A 25,355-nucleotide genomic window follows, 5' to 3' on the forward strand; every position below is an offset into this window, starting at 1 on the left:
CAGGAACTTTGCCTTCTGAGTAGCTAGGACTATAGGAACCCACCATGATATCCAGATAGTTTTTCTATTTTTTTTTTTTTTTTTTTTAGAGACAGAGTCTCACTTTATCACCCTCCGTGGAATGCTGTGGTGTCACAGCTCACAGCAACCTTCAACTCCTGGGCTTAGGTGATTCTCTTGCCTCAGCCTCCCAAAAGCTGGGACTATAGGCACCCGCAACAGCGCCAGGCTATTTTTTGTTGCAGTTTGGCCAGATCCAGGTTCAAATCCACCACCCTCGGTATATAGGGCCAGAACCCTACGCACTGAGCCACAGAAGCTGCCCAGTTTTTCTATTTTTAGTAGAGATGGCGTCTCCCTTTTGTTTAGGCTGGTCTCAAAGTCCTGAGCTCCAGTGATCCATCTGCCTTGGCCTCCCAGAGTGACTACAGTCCCATTTCTTTGCTCTCTTTTGCCACAAAACTTTTTTTTTTTTTGAGACAGTCTCACTTTGTCACCTTTAGTAGAGTGCCATGGTGTCATAGCTCGTAGCAACCTCAAACCTTAAGTGATTTCTTGCCTCAGCCTCCCATGTAGCTGGGACTACAGGTGCCTGCCACAACACTCGGCTATTTTTAGAGATGAGGTCTTGCTATAGCTCAGATTGGTCTTGAACCTGTAAGCTCAGGCAATCTAACTGCCTCGGCCTCCCAGAGTGTTAGGATTACAGGCATGAGCCAAAGTGCCTGGCAAGCTACAAACTTCTTAAGGGAGTTGCCTGTAATTGCATTCTTTTTTAAGCACACACTCTGATTAGGTTCTTGCCTGTATCATTTTATCAGAACTGCTCCCAAGATTACCAAAGAAGACTTTTATCTTAGAGGTGGGGTCTTACTATGTTGTCCAGGCTGGTCTCAAACTCCTGGCCTCAAGGGATCCACCAACCTCCGATACTCAAAGTTCTAGGATTATATGCATGAGCCATCACGCTGTCCAACTTGCTAAATTCAATGGAGTTCAACTTGCTAATTTCTTTTTTTTTTTTTTTGTAGAGACAGAGTCTCACTGTACCGCCCTCGGGTAGAGTGCCGTGGCGTCACACGGCTCACAGCAACCTCTTAACTCTTGGGCTTACGCGATTCTCTTGCCTCAGCCTCCCGAGCAGCTGGGACTACAGGCGCCCGCCACAACGCCCGGCTATTTTTTGGTTGCAGTTTGGCCGGGGCTGGGTTTGAACCCGCCACCCTCGGCATATGGGGCTGGCGCCCTACTCACTGAGCCACAGGCGCAGCCCAACAACTTGCTAATTTCAATGGACAATCTTGGTCTTCATTTTACATAATCTAATAGCACCATTTGAAATAGATGGTCATTCCCTCTTTTAGCACTTTGACTTGACTTAACAGATTCCCAGCTCCAAGGCCAGTCTCTTACAGCCTCTTTTGCTGGTTCCTTCATGACTCCTTGTCTCCTTACTGGAGGCTACAGACTCAGTCCAGAGACATCTTCCCTTGCTGTAATCAGGACTTTGGTGGTCTTATCACATCTCATGGCTTTAAATTTCCTTTATGTAACAAAAATGCCCACTTGATGTCTCCAGTCTGGACCTCTCTCCTGAATTCTGGATTCATATAGCCAACTGTATACTTGACATATCTACTTCAAGGTGAAACACATACTTAGACTTAATATATCCAGATCTTCCCCTGAGAGTCTGTTCCACCCATAGTCTTCCCCATGTCAGTGAAAGACAACTTCACCTTGTATTAATAGTTGGAATCATCTCATCCTTGGCTTCTCTCTCTCCCTTTTTTGATTCATTCTCATGCCCTAGCCGCATATACTGTTGGTGCTTTCTTCAAAATATATCCAGAATCACTTCTCCCTACATTTACTTCTGCCACGTTGGTTTGAGCCCACGGTACCTTGCACCTGGATCATTGGACCTCTCTCCTGGAAACTGGTCTCTGTGCTTCTAGTCTTGCAAGGGCACAAACATTTAAAGCATATCACCATCCTGAAGTCTGCCTTCAACACAGTGGTCAGAATGGTCCTTATTAACGTAAGGGAGATCATGTCACTCCTGTGTTCCTTAAAAAGTTAGACACACAACCCAGTAATTCTTTTCCTTAGGTACATTCCCAAAATAAGTAAAAACACGTATGCACACAAAAATTTGAATGTTTATAGCAGCATTATTCATAATAGTCAAAAGGCAGAAGTGGCCCAAAAGTCTGTAAATACCAACTGATAAACAAAATGTGCTATAGCCACACAATTAAATATTATTTGGCATTATAGAAATGAAGAACTGATATATGCCACAGTAGGGAAGAATCTTGAAAACGTATGTTAAGTGAAAGAAGACAGACAGAAAAGGCCACAAAATACATTATTCCTTTTGTTTTCTTTCTTTCTTTTTTTTTTTTTTTTTTTTGTGTGTGAGACAGAGTCTTGTTATGTGGCCCTTGGTAGAGTGCCGGGGTGTCACAGCTCACAGCAATCTCAAACTCTTGGGCTTAAGCAATTCTCTTGCCTCAGCCTCCCAAGTAGCTGGGACTACAGGTGCCCACCACAACGCCTGGCTACTTTTTTGTTGCAGTTGTTTAGCCGGCCCATGCCAGGTTCGAACCTGCCACCCTTGGAGTATGTGGCTTGTGTGGAAACCACTGTGCTACCGGAGCCCAGACACATCCAGCTATTTTTTTTTTAGAAACAGTCTCACTCTTGTTCAGGCTGATCTCCAACTGGTGAGTCAGGCGATACAGCCGCCTGGGGCTCCCAAGTGCTGGGATTATAGGCCTGAGCCACCTCACCTGGCCAATACATTATTTCTTTGATGAGAAGTATCCAGAATAGGCAAATCCATTAAAACATAAAATACATTAGTAGTTGCCCTAAAGGGGAAATGACTTTAATGGGTTTCCTAGTTTTTGGGGTGATGAAAATGGTCTGGAATTAGATAGTGATGATGTTTGAATAACTCTCTGAATATGCTAAAACCACTGTACACCGTAATTAGGTAAATTGTATGGTATATGAATTATAAGGCAATAATGATGTTTAAAAAAACAGAAGTGAACTATTAATAGCAATGTCACCAGGGGTTCAAGGTCTGGGTTACACACAATTTCTTTCCTGGAGAGCAGATAATATGCAAAGCCAGCAGTGGTTTAATCTTAGTTACAAATTCCTTACATATCTAGTAGTCAGGTTCCTATTTTAAGCACGGTAGCACAGAAATTGTAACTCTTTTAATTCTGGAATGCAATCTTTCAGATTATAGCAAGCCATCCAATACATTATATTCTTCGTCTGTGGCAAAATCTGGAATTTCATGGCAGTGTTACTTTGCTTAACTTTAGATTTGTATTAATATACTAGAAAATATTTGGATTATTGTACACCCGCGGGTGCTTCCCCCATAAACTCCAACGTCTTCTCTTTGCATGTGCTGTGCTCATTTCGAAGTTATTAACATTTGGGTCTCTCATGTATTTATACTACCAAGTTTTCCCAATATTTTTGAACACACTACAAAAAGAGCCTAGAAAGTATCTCTCTAAAAGGCTAAAGTAAAATTAATCGAAGTTCTTGTGTTAAGAGTTCCGACTGGGCTTTCCTGAAGGAGGTGGAAGAGGGCGTAGTAAGAGATTTTTCAGAATATGAGCGGTCGGCATGGTAAATAACGCTATCCGCAAAAAGGAGACATTTTCTGTTTTTCTTCTCCTGGTTTGGGCACGTGGCACGGAGAGTCAAATCCAGGAGCTGCACGGTTTCAGGGCTCCCGGATCACTAAAAAGCAAGTGCCAGGGAACCACGGAGGCGCTGCGCAAACCCAGTCCCGGGCAGCCAGTACTGGGCGAGCGCCTCCTTCAGGCCGAGCTCCTCCGGCGCACGATCCGGCGCCGTCCCTCCCCCTGCCAGCGTACCTGGGCCGGGCCCGCGGCGCTTGATGCCCTGCGCAGTCGCCATGGCAACGCCAGGACTTGCAGCCTTGCCGCCAGCCTCTTGCCTGTTCTCTTCCCTCTCTGGCCCCTCCCCTCGCCTGGCGCGGCAGCGGGAGAGGGGGTGGGGCGAGGCGGGGAGAAGACGCAGGCGAGAGGAAGTCGGCGGCGCGACGCCCGCGGCCTATTGGCTGTCGCGGCCCAGAGCCAGAAGCTCCGCCTCCCTGGCGGGGGTCACGTGATCCCTTTCAAAGATGGCCGCCCTGTTGTTTTGATGAATAATACTTGGTGGGGCGAGAGGGTAAGAGTAGGGGTGGAGGGGTAGGAGGATTTACTCTTCCAGCGAGAGCATCGCGAGTCCCATCGTCCCGCTCTCCCCTGCCCGGCCTCTGGCGTGGTGGCGGGGCGTGGCCGGCCTGTTTTGGGAGGGAGGGGCTTCCCTTACAGTGCTGGGCTCTGCCAGGGCGGCTGTGGGGTCGCCTTACCTCGGGGCATCCACTCTGCGGTCGGCCAGGTCCCGCCGGGGGCAAAGGTTAGGAAGGAGAGCAGGATCTGGTGCAGGAAACGCCGCTGACGCGCCACCACTACGAAGACACAGCAGACTTGGGGCACGAGACAAGCTGGAGACCGCGCTACCTAGTCTGGGTAACCTGGGAAGCATAGGGTAGTAAGTGGCGCTTTAAGATAACCCTGTAGCAGCAGCAGTGGCGGCCAAAAGAGGCTGCTCGGGGCACTGGCGGCAGTAGGAGTCTCTGGGGCGATTGGAGTCACCGAAGCCAAGGCAGTTCAGTGCCTCTCGTGTTCTTATTTTTTAACCTCTGACTATGCAATTCTGAAGCCTCCCCCGTTCGGGGGACCAGACAGCCTGATAGACACCTTCCACTCCTTCTTCCCGCTCCGGTCTCGAGAACAGAAGGATCGCTTCCTAACGCCTTTCACCATTAAGAGGAAAGCGATGGAGGAGCTGAGCGCCGATGAGGTGAGGAGGGGGTTGGGGAGGGGGGCATCTTGAGGGATTAGTTGGCAACTCGTTAGCGCTTTGGACAGGGACGATATTGCGCCAGTGGCGCTTGGCCTTTGAGCTTGGGGAAGGAACGGAGGTGACATTATTCCAAGAATAAAATGATTCCCCGAGAGGGACTCCGGTTTTATTCTCCTTTATTCTCCTGCCTTCTTTCTTCATTCTGAACTCCATTTGCTTCTTTTCGAGTGTTCTTTTAGGATCCGAAGAAAAGGAGAGCATCCTGAGGTGCTCATTCTTTCCTCGGGCTATGCAAGCAAGAATGGCTAGATTTTTATCACGTTAAACTGTGTTGGCGTCTTCAGAGATTTAAGGAATAATTTTGGATGGAATCAGAATGTTCAGTGGGTGTATGTTTTTAAAGGAAGTATTTGAAATCCCAAATACGTGTGGGCATTTCATTGTGCAAGTTAATTAAGCACATATTTGTGTTTGCCGCGTGGCTTAAAGACAGATCCTTTGATGTTTAACAGAATAGGTAGGTTCTCCACGGTTTAGAGAATTCCAGTGAAATTCTAGTGATTAAGTAAACCACTGATGACTGCTGGCATTATTCTCTTTCATTCTGCCTCTTCCTGGTTCTTGTTTCTTTCAAACTTGTGTTTTGCTGCAGCCGTGGCTGCACAGGAAGCAAGTGGAAGCAAAATGACTTTATAAACTCCCGTGTTCTCATTTCTTAAGAGTATTACAGATCCCCTTCTTGATGTTTTAAAGATTGCTTAATAAATTAATTGTCGCAAAAACAGGGTACAAAGAATTTCCTGTGATTCTACTGACTTTTTTCTGCCTTTTTACAAATTGAGAGCTTCTCTTTCAGGACCTCTCCTGTTAGTATCTTCATCCTGCCTCCACATTTCTTCCACTTGTTCATATAAACCTCCTTACAGAATTAGGAAAGCAGTCTCCCATCAGGTTTGTTGTACTACAAGACTTCCATGCTCCACTGACTTTTAGCTACAGAGTAGTATTTTAATAAAATTCTCCAAGGATAGGGCATGCAATGGCATGTTAAGGGTCAGATTGGAAAAGAAATCAAATAATTTTGTTGGTTATGGTACTTGGATATTTGGTTTGGAAAGTTAGGATTGCCCATCCTGTGTTAGTGACTTTGTTTTCCTCAAATACATTAAGAGTGTAATTTTAAATGAAGAATATTGAACAGGTTTCTTTCACTTAAGAAATATTAAGAAGTCTTCTTTTTTTAAATGTAGTCTTTAAAAGTATCTCTCGGGCGGCGCCTGTGGCTCAGCGGGTAGGGCGCCGGCCCCACATGCCAAGGGTGGTGGGTTCAAACCCAGCCCCGGCCAAACTGCAACAACAAAAAAAAAATAGCCGGGTGTTGTGGCGGGCGCCTGTAATCCCAGCTACTTGGGAGGCTGAGGCAAGAGAATCGCCTAAGCCTAGGAGTTGGAGGTTGCTGTGAGCTGTGTGACGCCACGGCACTCTACCAAGGGCGATAAAGTGAAACTCTGTCTCTACAAAAAAAAAAAAAAAAAAGTATCTCTCCCCTTATCCTTTTTTCTGTAATTTTAATTCTAGTGGGTAATTTCTCTAAAGGCAAGAATCTGTTTTTTAGTTGTCTTTTACTCCCAGAAATTACTTTTTTTCTTGAAAGATCTGTAAATAACCCCTGCTTTAGAGTCTTTTATAATACATACTTGAGTTTTCGCCAAGAAAATTTTTTCAAAACAATAAAGCATAAAGACAAGTTAACAGTAGTATATGGCTCAGTGAGTAGGGCGCCGGCCCCATATGCCGAGGGTGGCAGGTTCAAACCCAGCCCCGGCCAAACTGCAACAACAAAAAAAATAGCCGGGCGTTGTGGCAGGCGCCTGTAGTCCCAGCTGCTTGGGAGGCTGAGGCAAGAGAATCACGTAAGCCCAAGAGTTAGAGGTTGCTGTGAGCCGCGTGATGTCATGGCACTCTACCCGAGGGCAGTACAGTGAGACTCTGTCTCTACAAAAACAAACAAACAAAAAACCCCCAGTAGTATATGATCTGAAATGTATCTCTTCACTTTACCCAGTCCTGAGGAAGGCGTAACTTTTGTGACCCTATATGGAACACATGTAACATTTATGGAAGCAATAGAAGAAACATTTTTCAAGGTCAACAGAATATTTAAAATAAATGTGAAAAATTAAACTCGCTAATATAGAATCAATATAAAATTATCTTCAACAAATTAGTTGTCCTGAGCACAAAGGGAGAGTTTAATAACTGGTAATCTTTTTTTTTTTTTTTTTTTGTAGAGACAGAGTCTCACCTTATCGCCCTCGGTAGAGTGCTGTGGTGTCACACAGCTCACAGCAACCTCCAAATCCTTGGGCTTAGGTGATTCTCTTGACTCAGCCTCCCAAGTAGTTGGGACTACAGGCACCCGCCACAACGCCCGGCTATTTTTTTGTTGCAGTTTGGCCGGGGCTGGGTTCGAACCCGCCACCCTCGGCATATGGGGCCGGCGCCCTACCTGCTGAGCCATAGGTGCCGCCCAATAACTGGTAATCTTACTCTCAGCAGAACCTAGAACAAATATTTTTTTTTTAAAAAATCTCTTGAATATTTTATATATATGTATGTATGTATGTGTATATATATAAATTTTTTTTTTTTTTTGAGACAGGGTCAGACTTTGTTGCCCTCAGTAGAGTGCTATGGCATCACAGCTTGCAGCAACCTCAAACTCCTGGGCTTAAGTGATTCTCTTGCCTCAGCCTCCCAAGTAGCTGGGACTACAGGTGCCCACTGTAACCCCTGGTTATTTTTAGAGATGAGGTCTTGCTCTGGCTCAGGTTGGTCTTGAACTTGTGAGCTCAGGATATCCACCCACCTCGGCCTCCCAGAGTTCTGGGATTACAGATGTGAGCCACCTTGCCTGGCCCTTGAATTATATTTTTAATCCAATTTTTAAAATTTTGGGCTTAGGTGAGTTCTTCTCAACAAATCTTTTGCCTGTGTATTGTCATTCTGGGTGGACTCTTAGGTTGGATATGGTAGGTGATAGTGATTTGGTTGGATAGTGAATGGTTAGAAAATGATATTACTGAAAATTCAAGCATGTATATTAGGGCTGAAATAGGCAAGACAGTAATCTTTTAGTGTAAATTAGGAAATTAGACAAGGCTGAGTTTTATATTAACAAAATGGAAATGGATGAGAATACAGTCAGTGAAAAATAAAGGCTCGTGTAACTATACTGGTAGCTTTAGAAGATTTATAGTATGGGCACTTTTTAGTTCCTCTCAGAAGTCACCTTGAATCCTTGCATTTTTTTTCTCTTGTGCTTCATAAGTAGCTTAAACTTCCTTGCTGTTTGTTATTTATATAGTGTATGGCAGTGAGTTTATTGCTCTGTAGAGCAGATCCCTGACTAAGTTCATACCCATTAGGAACCTATGTTCCAAGGCATCATTATTTACATTATATTCATATTGTAGCCTACCCATGTATTGTTTTTCTTGTACCAAGATGATGCTGTGATTGGGGCAAGGCAGGTGTTTTAAACTGTTTTTCAATGGTGGTGATCAGATTGCATTGAAATGATTTGCTTTTTCCCTTCCTCCTAGATATTCTTTATGACCTAGTTCGTCTGCGAGATGGTTGGCTGGGATTCAGGGTGCGGTCAAGGTTTAGAAGAGTGTTAAGTGTTCTCTCCCAAATGCAGAATATGTGACCTTGGACTTTTTAGCAGTGTTCTGTAAGTGGAAAAGGATTGCCATTTAATAATAGCCTTAGAAGCCTCTCTGTGCCAGGCACTTTACAGCCTGTGTCTCATTTGATACAAAAAGGAATCAAGGTACTATTTTCTTAATACTGTTGGGGAAACTGAGATCTAGGTTAAGGCACTTGTCCATGGTGATCTGGCTTAGAAGTGACAGAGTTGGAATTCAAACCTAGAGCTCTTGACTCTTTGGGCTTTTTTACTACATTTTACTGCCTAACAACTGGCTGTCAATTCACCAAAGCTTTTTTTTTTGGATTTTGGCCGGGTCTAGGTTTGAACCCGCCACCTCTGGCATATGGGACCGGCGCCCTACTCCTTGAGCCACAGGCACTGCCCTTTCACCAAAGCTTTTATATTAATATCCTACTAACATTGACCCACTCTGCTTGATATGCATAGTTTTTCTATGAAAGTGTTGGTTTGCCTGAATGCATTAATGCTGGGATCAAGGACTTTCCTACTGAATCTCACCCTCACACGATTGTTCTCTGGACAAGATTTAACGAAATTCTGACTTAATTGGGGGGGGGGGAGATTGTAATCCTACGTTTACAATATAATGCCTAGTGCTATTGTGGAGGTATGCATAAACCACTTCAGAAAAATAAGAAAGGACCCCTGGAGGGACATTGTCTTTGAGAAGACTTTGAAGAAAAAGTGATAATGGTGATCCATAGTAGCTTCCTACAGGGCCCTAGAAATAGATTCTGAGAGTGGGGAGCTCTAGAAACTGCCTGAAGTAGCAAGACTTGAATATTGGAGGCTGCCTGGGGGGTGGGGGAACAGGCAGGCACCAGATCTTTAGGGCTGTCAGAAATGCTTAGGAGTTTGAATTTTCTCTGTAAGATGCCATTGAGAGAATTAAAGGGATTAGAGAACTGCTTGGCAAGGGTGTAGAAGGGAAGAAGGTGGCTACAGACCTCAAGGCAAATTAGAAGGCTGCTGTCACTATCTAGGAGTGAGGCAGTGGAGTCGGACAGAACTAAAACATTGCCAGTGGGACTGCAGGGGAGGAGACAGACACCAGAAATGCCAATGATGAAGTTAACTCAGTTTGAACAATCAGATATGATGGAGAAGGGTGGGGAGGAGAAAGGGAGGTGATTGATACCTCATTTTCTAGCTTGGGAGAATGGATTGGTGTTGAAAAGGAATTCCAGACAAGGAGCAGATTTTGGAGAAAGCATATAAGTTTTGTTTTGGATCACTGAAAAGATTGAGTCAACAGAGAGGGAGACTCTCACCCTGTCCTTTTTTTTTTTGAGGAAAAAACAAGGAGTGTCACTTTGTTGCCCTCAGTAGAGTGCTGTGGTGTCATAGCTTACAAAAACAATCTCAAACTCTTGGGCTCAAGTGATTCTCTTGCCTCAGCCTTCCGAGTAGTTGGGACTATAAGCACCCGCCACAATGCCTGGCTATTTTTAGAGATGAGGTCTTGCTCTTGCTCAGGCTGGTCTCAAACCTGTGAGCTCAGGCAGTCCATCTGCCTCTGGCCTCCCAGGGTGCTAAGATTAAAGGTGAGCCATCATGCCCGGCCCCACCCTGTCCTTTCTACTGAAACATCCCCACCTCTTTGACCTTTTCTTTCCTTCTAACAGCCAAGGACCTGAGCTCACTTTTTCTCCCCAGTCTGTAGCTACTACCACCCATTTTATGACCAAGATTTTTTTTCCCCTCTAGCCTTGTAAGAAAGAGAGATACAGCCTTTCAGGCCCCTCTCCTTTTGTTCTTTGTAGACTAGAGACAGAGAATGGTAATGATAATAATTGACATTTATTGAAAAAAAATTTTTTAAATAGCCTTCAATAAAAGCTGAATTTATTGAATTCTTAATATGTGCTAAGCCCTTAATTTGCCTAGTAAGTTTAGTACTATTCTCCCCATTTTACAGATAAGAAAATTGAGGCGCCTAGGAATTTTTAAGTAATTTGCTGATAGGCACGCAGCTAGTAAGTGGTAGAACCTGGATTCTAATCCAGAGTCTAACTGCACAGTTCTCAGTCCATTTACTAAATCACCTCCAAAACAGAAGTAACCTGAGGAGAGGGATGATAAACAAACATACACACATGAATGCCATTTGGTGGTAAGTGTTTTGAAGAAAAATAAAGTAGTCTCAAGGGTTAGAGAACAACGGGTTATGTGGAGTGTGTGCAGTGTTAGGAGGTAGTTTTAAAAAGAATTTCAGTGATGGCAGGAGCTTTCTGAGTGAAGAACATGGCCAGGTACAGGAAGCAGCAGGTACCAAGGGTCTTGAGGTGGATGCACTGCTGAGCTGTTCTAGGAAATATAAGAGGGCCATCTGTGGTTGAGCCTACTCTGCAAAGGGCACAGCAACGGGAGATGAAGTCGTTTGTCCTTTCAGCAAAATCTTACTGAGTTCTCATAACTATGTTTCAATCCTGATTGTTTTCTTTGTATTTTCTTCACATTTAAATATGTTTGAAATTGGGTTACTTCTTATAATGGATGGTGTAAATCACTGTTGGCCACGTGGCAGTTGTGACACTTGTCATTTCCTGTTTATGTGTAACCTGATCATACCTGTTCATATTATCACCCCTTCAGTTGAGTGTTAAATTTAGTTGCCATTTTAAATGCCTTCCAAAAAAATTACACTTTGATTCAGCAAGGAAAGCAAATGCTACTTTGTATGCAGAGAGGAATGGAAACAGCAGTGGGGGGTCAATATGATATTAGCAAAGAAAACGTTGTTGAGGAATGACCACAATTCCATGTTTCATTGTAGAGCAACAACCAAGTGCCTTTTAGGCAGCATCAGACAGGTGGAAATCCCCAAGCCTGTGAAGCTGTGTCACATTTTGTAATCGAACATGGAGTTAGAAGGAATGCCTTCCGCACCCAGGCAATGCAGTGGAAGGTCAAAGATACTCTACATTCCTTAGAAAGAAATTTTGAAGCAACTAGAGCCTGATGTAACTGATTTCTCCTCCTGGTCTATTGTTAAGGCATTTTATTGTGGTTTAATGGACAGTATTTTTTTTCTTGGTGGTGTGAAAAATAATGGTGCAGTTTATTTGTTTATTTTCTTTTTAATTTTTTATATTTTTTTATTACCCTCGGTAGAGTGCTGTGGCGTCACAGCTCACAGCAACCTCCAACTCCTGGGCTCCAAGCTGATTCTCTTGCCTCAGCCTCCCCGTAGCTAGGACTACAGGTGCCCACCACAACGCCTGGCAATTTTTTTTGTTGCAGTTTGGCTGGGGTCAGGTTTGAACCCACCACCCTTCGTATATTGGGCTGGTGCCCTACCCACTGAGCCACAGACACCACCCTAATGGTGCAGTTTATAATCTGTGACTTCTTATGTTGAATAAAATACAGTGTATGTCCAGCATTGTTCTGTCTATGAGAATATATCAATGAACTGATTTTGCTTTCTGGTTTATGTTTTTTTGTTTGTTTTTTTTTGATATATGAAAAGGCATTTTATTATTACTATTTTACTATATGACATATAAATGAATATACCACATTGCATTTTCTCAAATGCCATCTGAGGCACATTTTTCTCCGATTCCCCGGAAAACCTCAGTATCATCTGTCCTTTGGAGGATTCAGTTTCTTATGATGAGTGTGATACTGTCCATGAGGATACCAACGGTGCTTAGTAGTAAAGAACATTTTGCTAAGTTGTTCTATCATGGGTCCTTGTTCAAGGCGTTCACATTTTTCTGCTAATCTGGTTTTCAGCACTTGATCATGTGTTTCTTCATTATTACACACAGGATCTGGTAGAGGAATAGGTTTTGTGTGTTCATATGGAATGGCCACAGAAGGATGGTAGCATACTATTGTCCTGCCATCAGATGTCAAAGCAAGCTCCACTTTGCAATTATAGTCATCTGGTAGAGAAGAATATGTAGATTTATGACAAACACAATATAAAGCTCCATTTTGGATTGGAAATAAACGTTTCAAGATACTTCTCTTTGATATCACCCGTTTTACTGCTGCTCCAGCCATGGTGTATCAAGATACTTATGAAAAAAGATGTTTTGAAGAAACACTGCTTTTAAAATCGGCTTCTAGGAAAGATCAGTTTTCATCCCTGCTTGACAGTGCTTCACCGTGAGCCTGCCATCTTGTTTCAATCCGGGTCCCCTGGTTTATGTTTTCAAATAATCATTTTAGCTGCTGTTTAGCAAATAGATAAAAGGGGAGAGAGTGAAGCAGAGAAGAGGGTTAGCTAGGGCATTGCAGGAGTCCCAGTGAGAGATCACGTGTGGGCACCAGTCAGGGTTAGTGGAGAAGGTGAGAAGGGTCAGGTATTAGATGGTCAGAAATTTTGTGGGTAGAGCCAGAAAGTTTGGGTGATGGGTTGGATGTGGGGTATGAAGGAGCCCTAGGTGCCCAAGCGAATCAGATTATCATTGGGTTGATTGTTATAACAGAGACATAAAATAGCAGCTGCATAAGCCAGATAGATGTTTATTTCTCTGTAAATAGATGTCTGAGTAGGAGGCTGGGGCTACTGTGGCAGCTCTTATGCTTACTTGGGGCGCAGGTGCCATCTGTCTTGTACCAACTTCCTACCATACGGCTCCGTCTTTTGATCCACGTATGTCTGCATTCTAGCCAGAGAGAAGAGAAGAGAGGAGAGGGGGAGGGGAGTCTGCTCCTTCTCTCTCCTGGCACAGCTTGGAAGCTACTCGGGTCACTCCTGTTTATCTCTCACTGGCCAGAAACTAAGTCACATGGCCACAGCTACTTGCTGGGAAGGTTGAGAAATGTGGTTTGTAACTCAGCAGACATATGTTCAACTACAATTTCTTTTATGTTAGAAAGGGAGAAGAGCCTACACGTGACCTTCTGGATCCTCCAGTGCAGCCTTTTGACTGAATCCCAATTTTATAGAACAAACCTTTTTAATAAAGGATTCAAGTTAAGGACTTCTTGCTTAAAGTGGCATGAAACCAAGAAGCACCCAAATTTCTTTTTCTTTCTTTTTTTTTTTTGCAGTTTTTGGCTAGGGCTGGGTTTGAACCCGCCACCTCCGGCATATGGGGCTGGCTCCCTACTCTTTTGAGCCACACATGCTGCCCCCCAAATTTCTTTTTCTTTCTTTCTTTCTTTTTTTTTTTAGAGACTGAGTCTCACTTGATCACCCTCGGTAGAGTGCAGTGGCATCACAGCTCACAGCAACCTCCAGCTCTTGGGCTTAGGCGATTCTCTTGCCTCAGCCTCTTAAGTAGCTGGGACTACAGGCGCCCGCCACAACACCCAGCTATTTTTTTGTTGTTGGCGGGGCTGGGTTTGAACCTGCCACCCTCGGTATATGGGTCCTGTGTCCTATTCACTGAGCCACAGGTGCTGCCCTTTTACTTTTTTTTTTTGAGACAGCCTCAAACTGTCGCCCTGGGTAGAGTGCTGTGGCATCACAGCTCACAGCAACCTCCAACTCCTGGGCTCAAGCGATTTTCCTGCCTCTGCCTCCCAAGTAGCTGGGACCATAGATACCTGCCACAATGCTGGGCTATTTTTTTTTTTTTTTTTGGTTGCAGCCTTCATTGTTGTTTGGTGGGCCCGGGCTGGATTTGAACCCGCCAGCTCAGGTGTATGTGGCTGGCGTCTTAGCCACTTGAGCCACAGGCGCCGAGCCAACCACCCAAATTTCTTTCTTTTTTTTTTTTTTTTAATATAAATAATTTATACAAAATGGCTTGTACAAAAAGCTATGGGTTAGAAAGAGCACCCAAATTTCTGATTGTTCAACCAGTTTCCCTTGAATTTAGGTGTGTTGACGTGCAGGCTGTTTCAGAAGATGTCATAGGTTTACCAAGTGTTTTATCGTGTCCTACAATAGTTGTGCTTTTGTGCTGACTCCTAAGCTGGTGCCATGTATTTATTTATATTTTATAATATTAAGATTGATTACTCCAGGTTCCAAATTCTGCATGTTAGATAGGATACTGATTTGGCTGCTATGGCAGGAGATCTAAAATGATGATGGGTTAAAACAAGATAAAAGCTTGTATTTCTTCAAGTAAAAATCCGAGTAGGTGGATGAGAGCTGGTTTAGTAACTTCAGAAGTACTAGGGAACCAGACTCATTTTGTTTTGCTCACTATTGTCTAATTCATAGTCCCAGAGGGCTTCTCTGGCTCTCATGAGGAAGTCTGTATCCCAGTCCTTAGGAAAAGAGTCCAGGAGAAGAGGAGGGCATGTTCCTACTCCTTAAAGGCATGGCCAGAAAATTTCATGAATCCTTGGCCAGAACATAGTCACCTGGCCTCACCCAAATGCAGGGGTGGCTGAATGTGTATTAGGAGGCAGCTAGCTTCTGTATCACAGTGATACCAGGAATTTAGCCTAAACAGCTAAAAGTATTTTGAACATGTTACAATTATGCAGCCCATCACTTATCCTGGTGGAGTTTTTTTTTTTTTTTTGTGAGACACAATCTCACTCTTGCTCTGGGTTCATTGCTGTGGTGTCATAGTTCATAGCAACCTCAAACTCTTGGGTTTGAGCAATCCTTTTGCCTCAGCTCCCTGAGTAACTGGGACTACAGGCGCCTGCCACGTTTGGCTATTTTTTGTTGTAGTTGTCATTGTTGTTTGGCAGGCCCCAGCTGGATTCGAACCTGCCAGCCTGGGTGCATGCGGCTGGAGCCATACCCACTGTGCTACAGGCGCTGAGCCTATAATTAGAATTTTAGCTGGTGCCCACATAATATCTAACAAACTCTTTGCAGATAATGCCAGCAGCATAAATGTGGTGGTATCTTACAGGTTAAGGTAGCAAATAGACCTTGGCTTATGTGAAAAGTTGGGTTGGAGTCCCCCCCATCCCATACCCATCATTCTTCCTTAAATCTCTTCTCACCCCTGTATTGAGCCACACTTGTCAGCTCACCTTCTTCCTTTTCCTAAAACCTAGAGTGATTGATCAGTAGCCTGAATGTACCAAGGGGGCAAAGGCAGAATGAGGGGATTTGAATGAGAGAGAACTGTGGATAGGGGGACTCAGAGGAATCCTAGGAGAAACATGCTGCATGTCAGAACTAAAAAACATATGTTTACTCAAATCAGAAGTCTTAATTTCTCTTCTAGGGTATTGTCCTCCACCCAGCAGGGGAAAAAAACAACAACTGTGAATTAGATGTTATTATATTAACTACTCACCAGCTGCCTTATCTTTTTTTTCCTTTTTTTTTTTTGCAGTTTCTGGCTGGGGCTGGGTTTGAACCCGCCACCTCTGGCATATGGGGCTGGCACCCCACCCCTTTGAGCCACAGGCACCGCCATCCAGCTGCCTTATCTTAAGCAGCTTGTTGAGTTCTTTGAAGACAATATTGAGGTTGGGAAAAGAGGTATCTTTTAGGTCCTAGCAGTGAGAAGTGCTTGACCTTGACTTTGGCCTTCTAATAAAAAATGAAATGTATTTGGTGTACATTGTTTCTTTGTACTCTGTCAGTGTTTTGTGTATAGTCTAGTTGTTTAATAGTGTCATGATAATTTAATTAGTTAAATTACTAGTTCATCTGTAGTTACCGGATGAGATGAGTAGCGCTTTGCTCTCAAGCTGTCACCTTGGGTAGAGTGCTGTGGCATCATCGTTCACAGCAATCTCTAACTCTTGGGCTCAAATGATCCTCTTGCCTCAGTTTTTCTGTTTTTAGTAAAGATGAGGTCTTGCTCTTGCTCAGGCTGGACTCTTTAACTCGTAAACTCAAGCAATCCACCCACCTTGGCCTCTCAAAGTGCTAGGATTATAGGCATGAGCCACCGTACCCGGCCACTATGGACCTTTTGGGGAACTGAACTGTTTCAGATACTATTCAAGAATCATGTTAGGTCAGGGTCTTTTGTCAGACCTGTGTGTGTGTGTATATTTTTAGTACAGAGTTTCAAGCTGTGGCTCTGGATAGAGAGCAGTGGCGTCACAGCTCACAGCAACCTCAAACTCTTGGGCTCAAGTCATTCTCTTGCCTCAGCCTCCCAAGTAGCTGGGACTACAGGTGCCTGCCACAACACCCAGCTATTTTTTGTTGCAATTGTCATTGTTGTCTAGCTGGCCCGGCCTGGTTTCGAACCTACCAGCCTTGATGTATGTGGTTGGCGCCATAACCACTGTGCTATGGGCTCTGAGCCCAAATTTATTTATTTTTATTTTTTTGAGATCGAGTCTCAAGCTGTCACCCTGGGTAGAGTGCTATGGCATCACAGCTCACAGCAACCTCCAACTCCTGGGCTTAAGCGATTCTCCTGCCTCTGCCTCCCAAGTAGCTGGGACTACAGGCACCTGCCACACACCCAACTTTTTTTTTTTTTTTGCAGTTTTTGGCCCGGGGCCGAGTTTGAACCCGCCACCTCCAGCATATTGGACCAGCACCTACTCCTTTGAGCCACAGGCGTCATTCCTGGCTATTTTTTGGTTGCAGCCATCATTGTTGTTTGGCGGGTCTGGGCTGGATTCGAGGATTCGAACCCACCAGCTCAGGTATATGTGGCTGGCACCTTAGCTGCTTGAGCCACAGGCGCTGCGCCTGCGCCCAATTTAAAAAATATTTTTAAAAATATTATTCAGTGCCAGGCATGGTGACTCATTCCTGTAATCCTAGCACTTGGGAAGCTGAGGCTGGAGTATTGCTTGAGGCCAGAGTTTGAGACCAGCCTGAGCAAGAGCAAGACCCAGTTTCTTGTTTTTTTTTTTTTGCAGTTTTTGGCCAGGGCTGGGTTTGAACCTGCCACCTCTGGCATATGGGGCCAGCGCCCAATTCCTTTGAGCCACAGGCGCTGCCCAAGACCCAGTTTCTTAAAAAAAAAAAAGAAAGAGAGAGGGCGGCGCCTATGGCTCAAAGGACTAGGGCGCCCGTCCCATATGCTGGAGGTGGCGGGTTCAAACCCAGCCCCTGCCAAAAACTGCAAAAAAAAGAGAGAGAGAGAGAGAGAAATTAGCCAGGCCTGGTTGTACACAACTATAGACCCAGCTACTCAGAAGGCTGACGCAGAAGGATTTTTCAACTGAGAGTCTGAGGTTGCAGTGAGCTATGTTGATGCCTCTGTACTCCAGCCTCAACAACAGAGCAAAGTCTGTCTCAACAAAGCAAAAATAAAAATGACACCACTACAAAATTATTCAAAAGTGTTGCTTGTAGTCTTAGTTTTAATCTGTAAATTAAAAAAAATTAAAAAAAATTAAAAAAATTAAAAAAATTAAAATCTGTAAATTCACGTATCTGGCTGGTGAAATCAGGTGTTCTGGTTAGCCTAAAATGATCATGTAAAGCAGTGGTTCTCAACCTTCCTAATACCTGGACCCTTTAATACACTTCCCCATGCTGTGGTGACCCCCAACCATACAATTATTTTTGTTGCTACTTCATAACTGTAATTTTGCTACTGTTATGAATTGTAATGTAAATATCTGATATGCAGATGTATTTAGGTGACCCCTGTGAAAGGGTCGTTCGACCCCCAAAGGGGTCGCGACCCACAGGTTGAGAACCGCTGATGTACAGATTATCAATTTTCAAAAACAAAAAAGTACATTTGATGTTAGAGATGGAAATATTCTGTATATATGGATGTCCTAGTGAGGAAAACTATTTCTGGGAGGGAAATGAAAATTAGTGGGAAATTTAAAAATATTTAGCAGCCTTTATAATCTACTCACTAGAACTTTTTATGTGTGATTTGATTTAGTAAGAAAATTGTCATGTTTCCAACATTGAGATATATGAACATTCAGGAAAAAGTGGGCATTTTTTGAGGTGAGTTGAAGGAAAAAAATTTAAATTGTAAATAATTTTAAAAGCATCTTTTTTCCTTACTGCATACAGAATCCTCCAAAGGAGTTTATACCTTGATTTTAGCAATAATTGTTTTGTGAGTCAATTGAAAAAACATTAAGACTTATTGTATACTACAAAAAAATTCTACCTGCTTTGAGCTTAATTTAAACATCACTTATGTTTAGTGTTAGTTATAGCATATGTGATTTAAGATACTATCTTATGATAGCGTGTATGTAATTGTTTGGCAAATAATTAACTCTTTACTTTTACATTAATTAATCTTTTACTTAAGATAAATACCGATCAGGCATCTTTCCAGTGGAGTTTTATCAAAAAGAAGTTCCACTTTTTTTTTCTTCAAGGATAACTTGGGGCAAATGTGATGGTCTGCAAGGGCTTTTGTTTGTTCCTTTTTCCTTTGTACAAATGTCCTTGTGCTAAAACAGGTTGGTGATTTCTCATCTAGCAGTCTTTTGGTTTGAAACGATATGATTAGACTGGCTTGTAAGTGGGAGAATTTTAATGAATGCCAGTTAGAAAAAAATGCTCCCGAAAGTGTCCCATAGGGGTAGCTCTTCATCTTTTTTGATGTTAATGCATATAAGTAGCAGAGCAGTTTCAGCCATCCTGCACTGTGACAGCTCCATGAGAATGAGAATGCTGCCCTTTCTGTTTAAAAACAGGGCCTAGTGACCTTGGCTGACGGATGATGCTTAACCTGCAGGAAGAATCTCAACACTAATGACCCATGTTAGGAAGGAATCCTTTATCCATGTCAAGGGTTTGTTGGTCACAGAGGCCAGAACTCAGTACAGTATTTTCTGTGTCTGAAAGAGCTCACTTGTCTAAGCCTGTGGTGTGGATCTGCTGGAATGTTGGCTTTTACGTAATTAGAGTGAGTATGACTATAGACCTTTGGTTACCGTAAGAGAAAACACAAGATTCCTGCTCTAGGATAATTTAGACTTTAGTTTCAATAATAATTATTCTGTGAGCCAATTAAAAAAAACTCTTTCCACACAGTCAGATTTTTAAAAATCCTTTTTAATTTTTTAATACTGTCAGTTTCACATGGGGCTTTTCAGTTTCCAGAATTAGTTTTATGGCCTGGTGTTGGAGTAACTGATGCTTAGTCTTGTCTGGGGTCATCCTGTCTGTTGAACCAAATGGGATCTCAGAGAGCATACCATCCATTTCTATCCCTTGGGATATTTTCGGCCGTAACTGACATAAAGATGCAACTGCAGGAAACTTTTTTCACCCTGTGAGACAGGGTTTCTCTCTAGTGCTTTCTCATGATCCTCCTGCCTTGACCTCCCCAAATGCTGGGATTACAGGCAAGAGCCAGCTCACCTGGCAATAAGTTTTATATTAGTCTGTGATGGTTAATTTTATAAATCAACTTGGCTGGGCCACAGTTCCTGTGTGTGTGTGTGTGTATAGCTAGACGTCGTTGATGTTTCTGTGAAGATGTCTCTGGGTGAGATTAGCATTTGGACTGGTGGACTTTGAATATAACAGATTGCCCTCTGGTGTGGGTGGGGCTCCCAACCAGTTGAAGTCCTTAGTAGAACACAGACTGACCTCTCTGAGCATGACAGGGATTCCAGCCAGCAGACGGTCTGCAGACTTGAACTGCAGTGTTAGTTCTGGAGTTCTCTAGCCTACTGGCCGCCTTGCAGATTTTGGATTTACAGTTAATCACATGAGCCAGTTCCTGCCTGCAGCCTGGAACTCCTGGGCTCAAGTGATCCTCTTGCCTCAAGACTCCCTTGTAGCTGGGAATATAGGCAGATGCTACCGTATCTGGCTAACTTTAAAAAAAATTTTATTTTTTTTTTTGCAGTTTTTGGCCAGGGTTGGGTTTGAACCCACCACCTCTGGTATTTGGGGCCAGTGCCCTACTCCTTGAGCCACAGGTGCCACCCTAAAAATTTATATTGGGTTTCAATATGTTGCCTAGGCTGGTCTTGAAGGCCTGGACTCAAGCTATCCTCCCACTTCAGCTTCCCAAATTGTTAGGATTGCTGGCATAAGCCACCATGCCCAGTCCATTTTTTAATAATAAGGCACAGTAAAAATCATTCTATTTAAGGATGTTTCTCTGTCATGTAATATTTGGCAGATTTAGGCTCTTGATCCTTTTGGTTTATTCTCTTGCTGATTTCACGAGTAGCTAACAGATATGAGATGCTCTTTAGTAGTTTTGTTACATGTTCATATTGTTACAGTTAAACAGAACACTAAGCAAAGGGAAAACTGTCTTGAGCCTAAAAGGAAGATTTAAAGAGCAAAAGGATAGAGCAAACTGGCAGGCTGAAATTATTTTTTAAAAAAGACTATTTACTTAAAAAAAACCCAAAAAACGACTGTTTACTGTGTGTCAGGTGGACACTCTTCATCTGTTTAGCAAATATTTACTAGGTGCTCTCTGGGAGGTTGGCGCAGGTCTAGTTGCTGGGGATGTAGCTCTGAATAAAATTGACCAACTCCCACTGTCTTGAAGCTTGTATTATACTAGAAATAGACTGTAAACCAATAGATACTAACTCAGGTAGTATGTTGTATTGCCTTTATTTTTGACAACTGTCTTGCAAGGTAGGTGATACTTATTACATTCTTATAAATGGGGAAATTGAGGCTTAAAGAGGTAACCCAGCTGTAGACAGGTGCAGCTGGATTGTGGCCAGAGCTGACTGCACAATTGCTCTTTGTGAGGAGGGAGGATGGAGCGCAGAACACTGCTGCTGTCACCCACTGCTTGTGGCCCTTTTTCACTTTCATGTGGAATGCTTTTTATTTCATTTATTTAGTTATTTATTTGAGATAGAGTCTCACTTTCTCACCCTTGGTGGAGTGTTGTGGCGTCACAGCTCACAGCAACCTCCACCTCTTGGGTTCAAGTGATTTTCTTCCCTCAGCCTCCCGAGTAGCTGGGACTCCAGGCGTCTGCCACAGTGCCCAACTATTTTTAAGGACAGGGTCTTGCTCTGGCTTAGGCTGGTCTCAATCTGCTGAGCTCAGGCAATCCCAGATTGCCTGAGGCAATCTCAGGCAATCCCAGATTGCTAGGATTTTTTTTCTTTTTTTTTTGTGGCTCTCAGTAAAGTGCCATGGTGTCCCACAGCTCATAGCAACCTCCAACTCCTGGGCATAGGCGATTCTCTTGCCTCAGCCTCCTGAGTATTTGGGACTACAGGCCTGTCACAACACCCAGCTATTTTTTGGTTGTCATATGGACAGGGCCAGGTTTGAACCCACCACCCTTGGTATATGGGGCTGGTGCCCTACTCACTGAGCCACAGGTGCCACCAGATTGCTAGGATCATAGGCGCAAACCAGCGTACCTGACCTTGGAATGCTTTAAAAAAAAAAAAAAAACCAACAGAAAACATTACTTTAATGTCAGATGTTGACAGCCTACAATAACTCTATTTTATGAGATGCTACTTATTCTAATTTGAAGTAATAATATTAATATTTTAAGCATCATAGGAGACTACCAGAAAGTACTTTTGGTGACTAGACAGGCCTATACCTGTGGTTCTCAGCCCTCACCAGCTGGCAGAAGGTTGCAGGCATATTCAGAATTCTCCATATTGTCAAGTAGATGCAAAATGCAAAATTAGTAATTTTTGTTGCAGTTTCTAAAATGCCTTGTAATTTAAAAACGTCATTGCTGTCTGGCATTGGAGAATTAAAAGGCCACAAAACCGTTTCTTCTCCCTGAGAAAATACAGTTTACAGTCCATTTCTAATCCCAAGAAAGTGGAGCTTTTCTTTTCTTTTTTTTTTTTTTTTTTGCAGTTTTTGACCGGGGCTGAGTTTGAATCTGCCACCTCCGGCATATGGGGCCTCGCCCTACCCCTTTGAGCCACAGGCACTGCCTTTTTTTTTTTGAGACAGAGTCTCAAGCTGTCACCTTGGGTGGAGTGCTGTGGTGTCCTAGCTCACAGCAACCTCCAACTCTTGGGCTTAAGTGATCCTCTTGCCTCGGTTTTTCTATTTTTAGTAGAGACGGGGTCTTGATTTTGCTGAGGCTGATCTTGAACTTGTGAGCTCAGGCAATCCACCCACCTTGGAGTCCAAGAGTGCTAGGAATACAGACTTGAGCCACCGTACCCAGCCAAGAAAATGGCTTCTTTGTCATGGGCTGGACTGCTAGGTTGATAGGGTGGTATAATGGTGTTCATGTCCTATGATAAGTGTAGTCAAGGCCATTAAGAATTCAGAAGCTGACCAGTTTAAAAATTGTGTATTTTGGGCGGCGCCTGTGGCTCAGTGAGTAGGGCGCTGGCCCCATATGCCAAGGGTGGCGGGTTCAAACCCAGCCCCGGCCAAACTGCAACAACAACAAAAAAAAATAGCTGGGCGTTGTGGCGGGCGCCTGTAGTCCCAGCTGCTCGGGAGGCTGAGGCAAGAGAATCGTGTAAGCCCAAGAGTTAGAGGTTGCTGTGAGCCGTGTGACACCACGGCACTCTACCAGAGGGCGGTACAGTAAGACTCTGTCTCTACAAAAAAAAAAAAAAAATTGTGTATTTTGCTAGGAATTTCTAGATCTTGGCTCTGTGAAAATTTTGCACTTTAGTTTCAACTAGGGCAGTACTGACAGTGGAATGAGATGATTTGCCTTCTTTGCATTCCTCTTGCAGGCAAGGGAAGCATGGTGGGCAGTGGAGGGTGTGTAGGTGGAGAGAGGGGTTAGAGTAGATGGGACATCTGGTATAGAGGGAGGCGACTGCCAGGGGTAGGGAGACCTTGTAATGGCCATGTCCACACCAGCAATGTTCCGAGAGTGGAAGGGGCTCTGTTACTATTAAAATCGAGTTGTCCTGAGTATGCAGGAGCCGAGATGGGTGGCATGGCTAACTGTGGTGACACATGTGGGTTGGAGTGGGGCATGCTTGGGTCAGACCATGAGATGCTTAAGGTTTTGATTTGAGGGTAAGTTTTGGCCATGGCCATGATATTGTTTGGAGGAGAAATGTGGTAGAGAAATGAGCCTTTTTGTAACTTTCTAGTAAACATTTTTTGAGTTGGGTGAGTAACTTGAAAAGTAAGGCAGGGCTGGCGAGGTGGCTCATGCCTGTGATCCTAGCAGTCTGGGAGGCTGAGGCAGGCGGATTGCCTGAACTCATGGGTTTGAGACCAGCCCGAGCAGGAGTGAGGCCCCGTCTCTAAAAAATAGCTGGGCTTTATGGTGGATGCCTGTAGTCCCAGCTACTTAGGAGATTGAGGCAAGAGAATCGCTTGAGCCCAGGAGTTTGAAGTTACTATGAGCTGTGACGCCACGGCACTCTACCGAGGGTGACAAAATGAGACTCTGTCTCACACACGCACACCCACGCACGTGCCCACACACAAAAAAAAGGCAGAAAATGATTCGAAATCTGAGGTTGTAGTGACAATGCTCGTGTACCCTTGTCTCTCTACCATGTCATATTTACCCTGTAATATTTCTCAGATGCTTGATGGGTTTGGTCTTTATTCATGCAGACACAGGAAAGTGGGGCTCATTGAGCTTTTAGGTTTATATGTTAAAATTTATGTTGGAGAAAGTTTGTAGGAGCTGGGTGGTGGGCAGTGGGGAGCCGGGCAGGGAAGACTGCAAATCTTGGTGAGCCGTGGTGACGCAGTCAGTGCTGCATCCTAAGCCTCTGGTGCTGCCTGCAAGTTGTGGCGATCCAAGTTGCAGGCGCTGGCATCTGGAGAGCCGCTTCAGTGGCGGGGCGACACCTACCTCTGCCCAGTGGGGCAGGAGGAGGTAGTGCAGGTGGGCAGGTGCTGAGATGCTGGCCGTGAGTTTGACACTTACCTCACCTCAGGGCAGAAGACAGCCATCCCAGCCCCTGGACAGAATTGGATGCCATTGAGCAGATGTGGCTGCTGGGGAGGATTCGGCTCAGTGAGTGATACTGTGGGATGTGAGGGGCTCAGCAGAGCCGAAGCTGTCGCATAGTGAGGCCACGTGGAGATTCGAGTGCTGTGCTAAAGCGCACCATCCCCTGTGGGGCAGCACCAGCAAGGGTCCCAGGTGCGCACACCTCACTGGAGGGCAGCTATCCTCCTCTGGGTGTCTAAAGGACACTGTCACCAGAGCGCCGTCATTTGGGAGCAAAGAGAATTCCTCAGATCCAGGTGGGGAAACCAGTGCTGATTGTAGCCCATGGAGCAGCGCTTCCTGGCATGGTCGAGCCTCTGGGGGGTCTCTCTGAAGGGGCCTTCGTAGAACTGAACCTGCCCATGGGCATTTCCATTGTCTGTGATGGGGACAAGAACTGGAAGCCGCTGGAGCTCATGCAGTTGCTGGGAGTTGAAGAGTGTGCGTAAAGCCACGGTGTGGCTGCCCTGGGCAAGGCAGAAGGGGAGGGCAGGCCGGCCCCACTGCTGTGCCATCCTCCTCTGCCATTCCTCTACGCTCCCCCCTTGCACATGTCACACTAACCACAGCTGGAGGCACCTTGAGTTGTAGAGAGGAGTATTTTGTCCCCTCTCCTTTCACACAGTCTCGTGGGAGTGGCATCTCTGGAGCCTTGGTCCTCAATCCAAGGGGGAGCGGGGAAGGCTCTCCTTATCCAAGAGAGCTGAGAGGTAGTGAGTCGGGGGCTTTGCCAGTCCTGTGTTTACTTGCTTACCAAGGGCCAGCTTGAGCAGGGCTGGGAGGAACCATGCTAGGCATGACTCACGGGGAAAGGCAGGAGAGCCTGTTTGTGTTCCTGGGAGCTGGTCCTTACTATTCAGTAATCAGGTCCCTTGGGTAGGAGAGAGGAGGGATGAAGGGCAGGGAATCCAGTCATTCTGGTGATAGATGAACGTGAGCTGTGTGGTGATGAAAAGCAGACTACGGTCATGCATTGCCTGGTACAGATCCATTCTGAGAAATGCGTCTCGTGTGGACGTCATACAGCGCACTGCACAACA

The 25,355-nt window shown here is 44.5% G+C and overlaps 2 protein-coding genes across 4 annotated transcripts in view; one reads left to right on the forward strand and one right to left on the reverse strand.

Moving 5' to 3' along the window:
• The first annotated feature begins 4,027 nt into the window (after positions 1-4,027).
• Positions 4,028-25,355, forward strand: part of UBE4B (ubiquitination factor E4B) — a 132,649-nt gene continuing 111,321 nt past the window's right edge. Inside the window, exons 1-2 of one of the 3 annotated variants that reach the window (XM_053577260.1) lie at positions 4,028-4,227; positions 4,840-4,905. In XM_053577260.1, coding sequence (XP_053433235.1) covers positions 4,201-4,227; positions 4,840-4,905 — 93 coding nt within the window. In that variant the 5' untranslated portion in view covers positions 4,028-4,200. Of the gene's footprint in view, positions 4,906-25,355 lie in introns of all 3 variants that reach the window. The other 2 variants (XM_053577261.1, XM_053577263.1) reach the window with 2 other exon arrangements.
• On the reverse strand, positions 12,230-12,778 carry LOC128575548 (39S ribosomal protein L42, mitochondrial-like). Its single transcript, XM_053577289.1, has one exon. It carries the CDS (start codon positions 12,656-12,658, stop codon positions 12,230-12,232), a length of 429 nt encoding a protein of 142 aa, XP_053433264.1. The 5' UTR covers positions 12,659-12,778.

The sequence above is a fragment of the Nycticebus coucang genome, chromosome 22 (genome assembly GCF_027406575.1).
Source record: "Nycticebus coucang isolate mNycCou1 chromosome 22, mNycCou1.pri, whole genome shotgun sequence".
Lineage (NCBI taxonomy): Eukaryota > Metazoa > Chordata > Mammalia > Primates > Lorisidae > Nycticebus > Nycticebus coucang.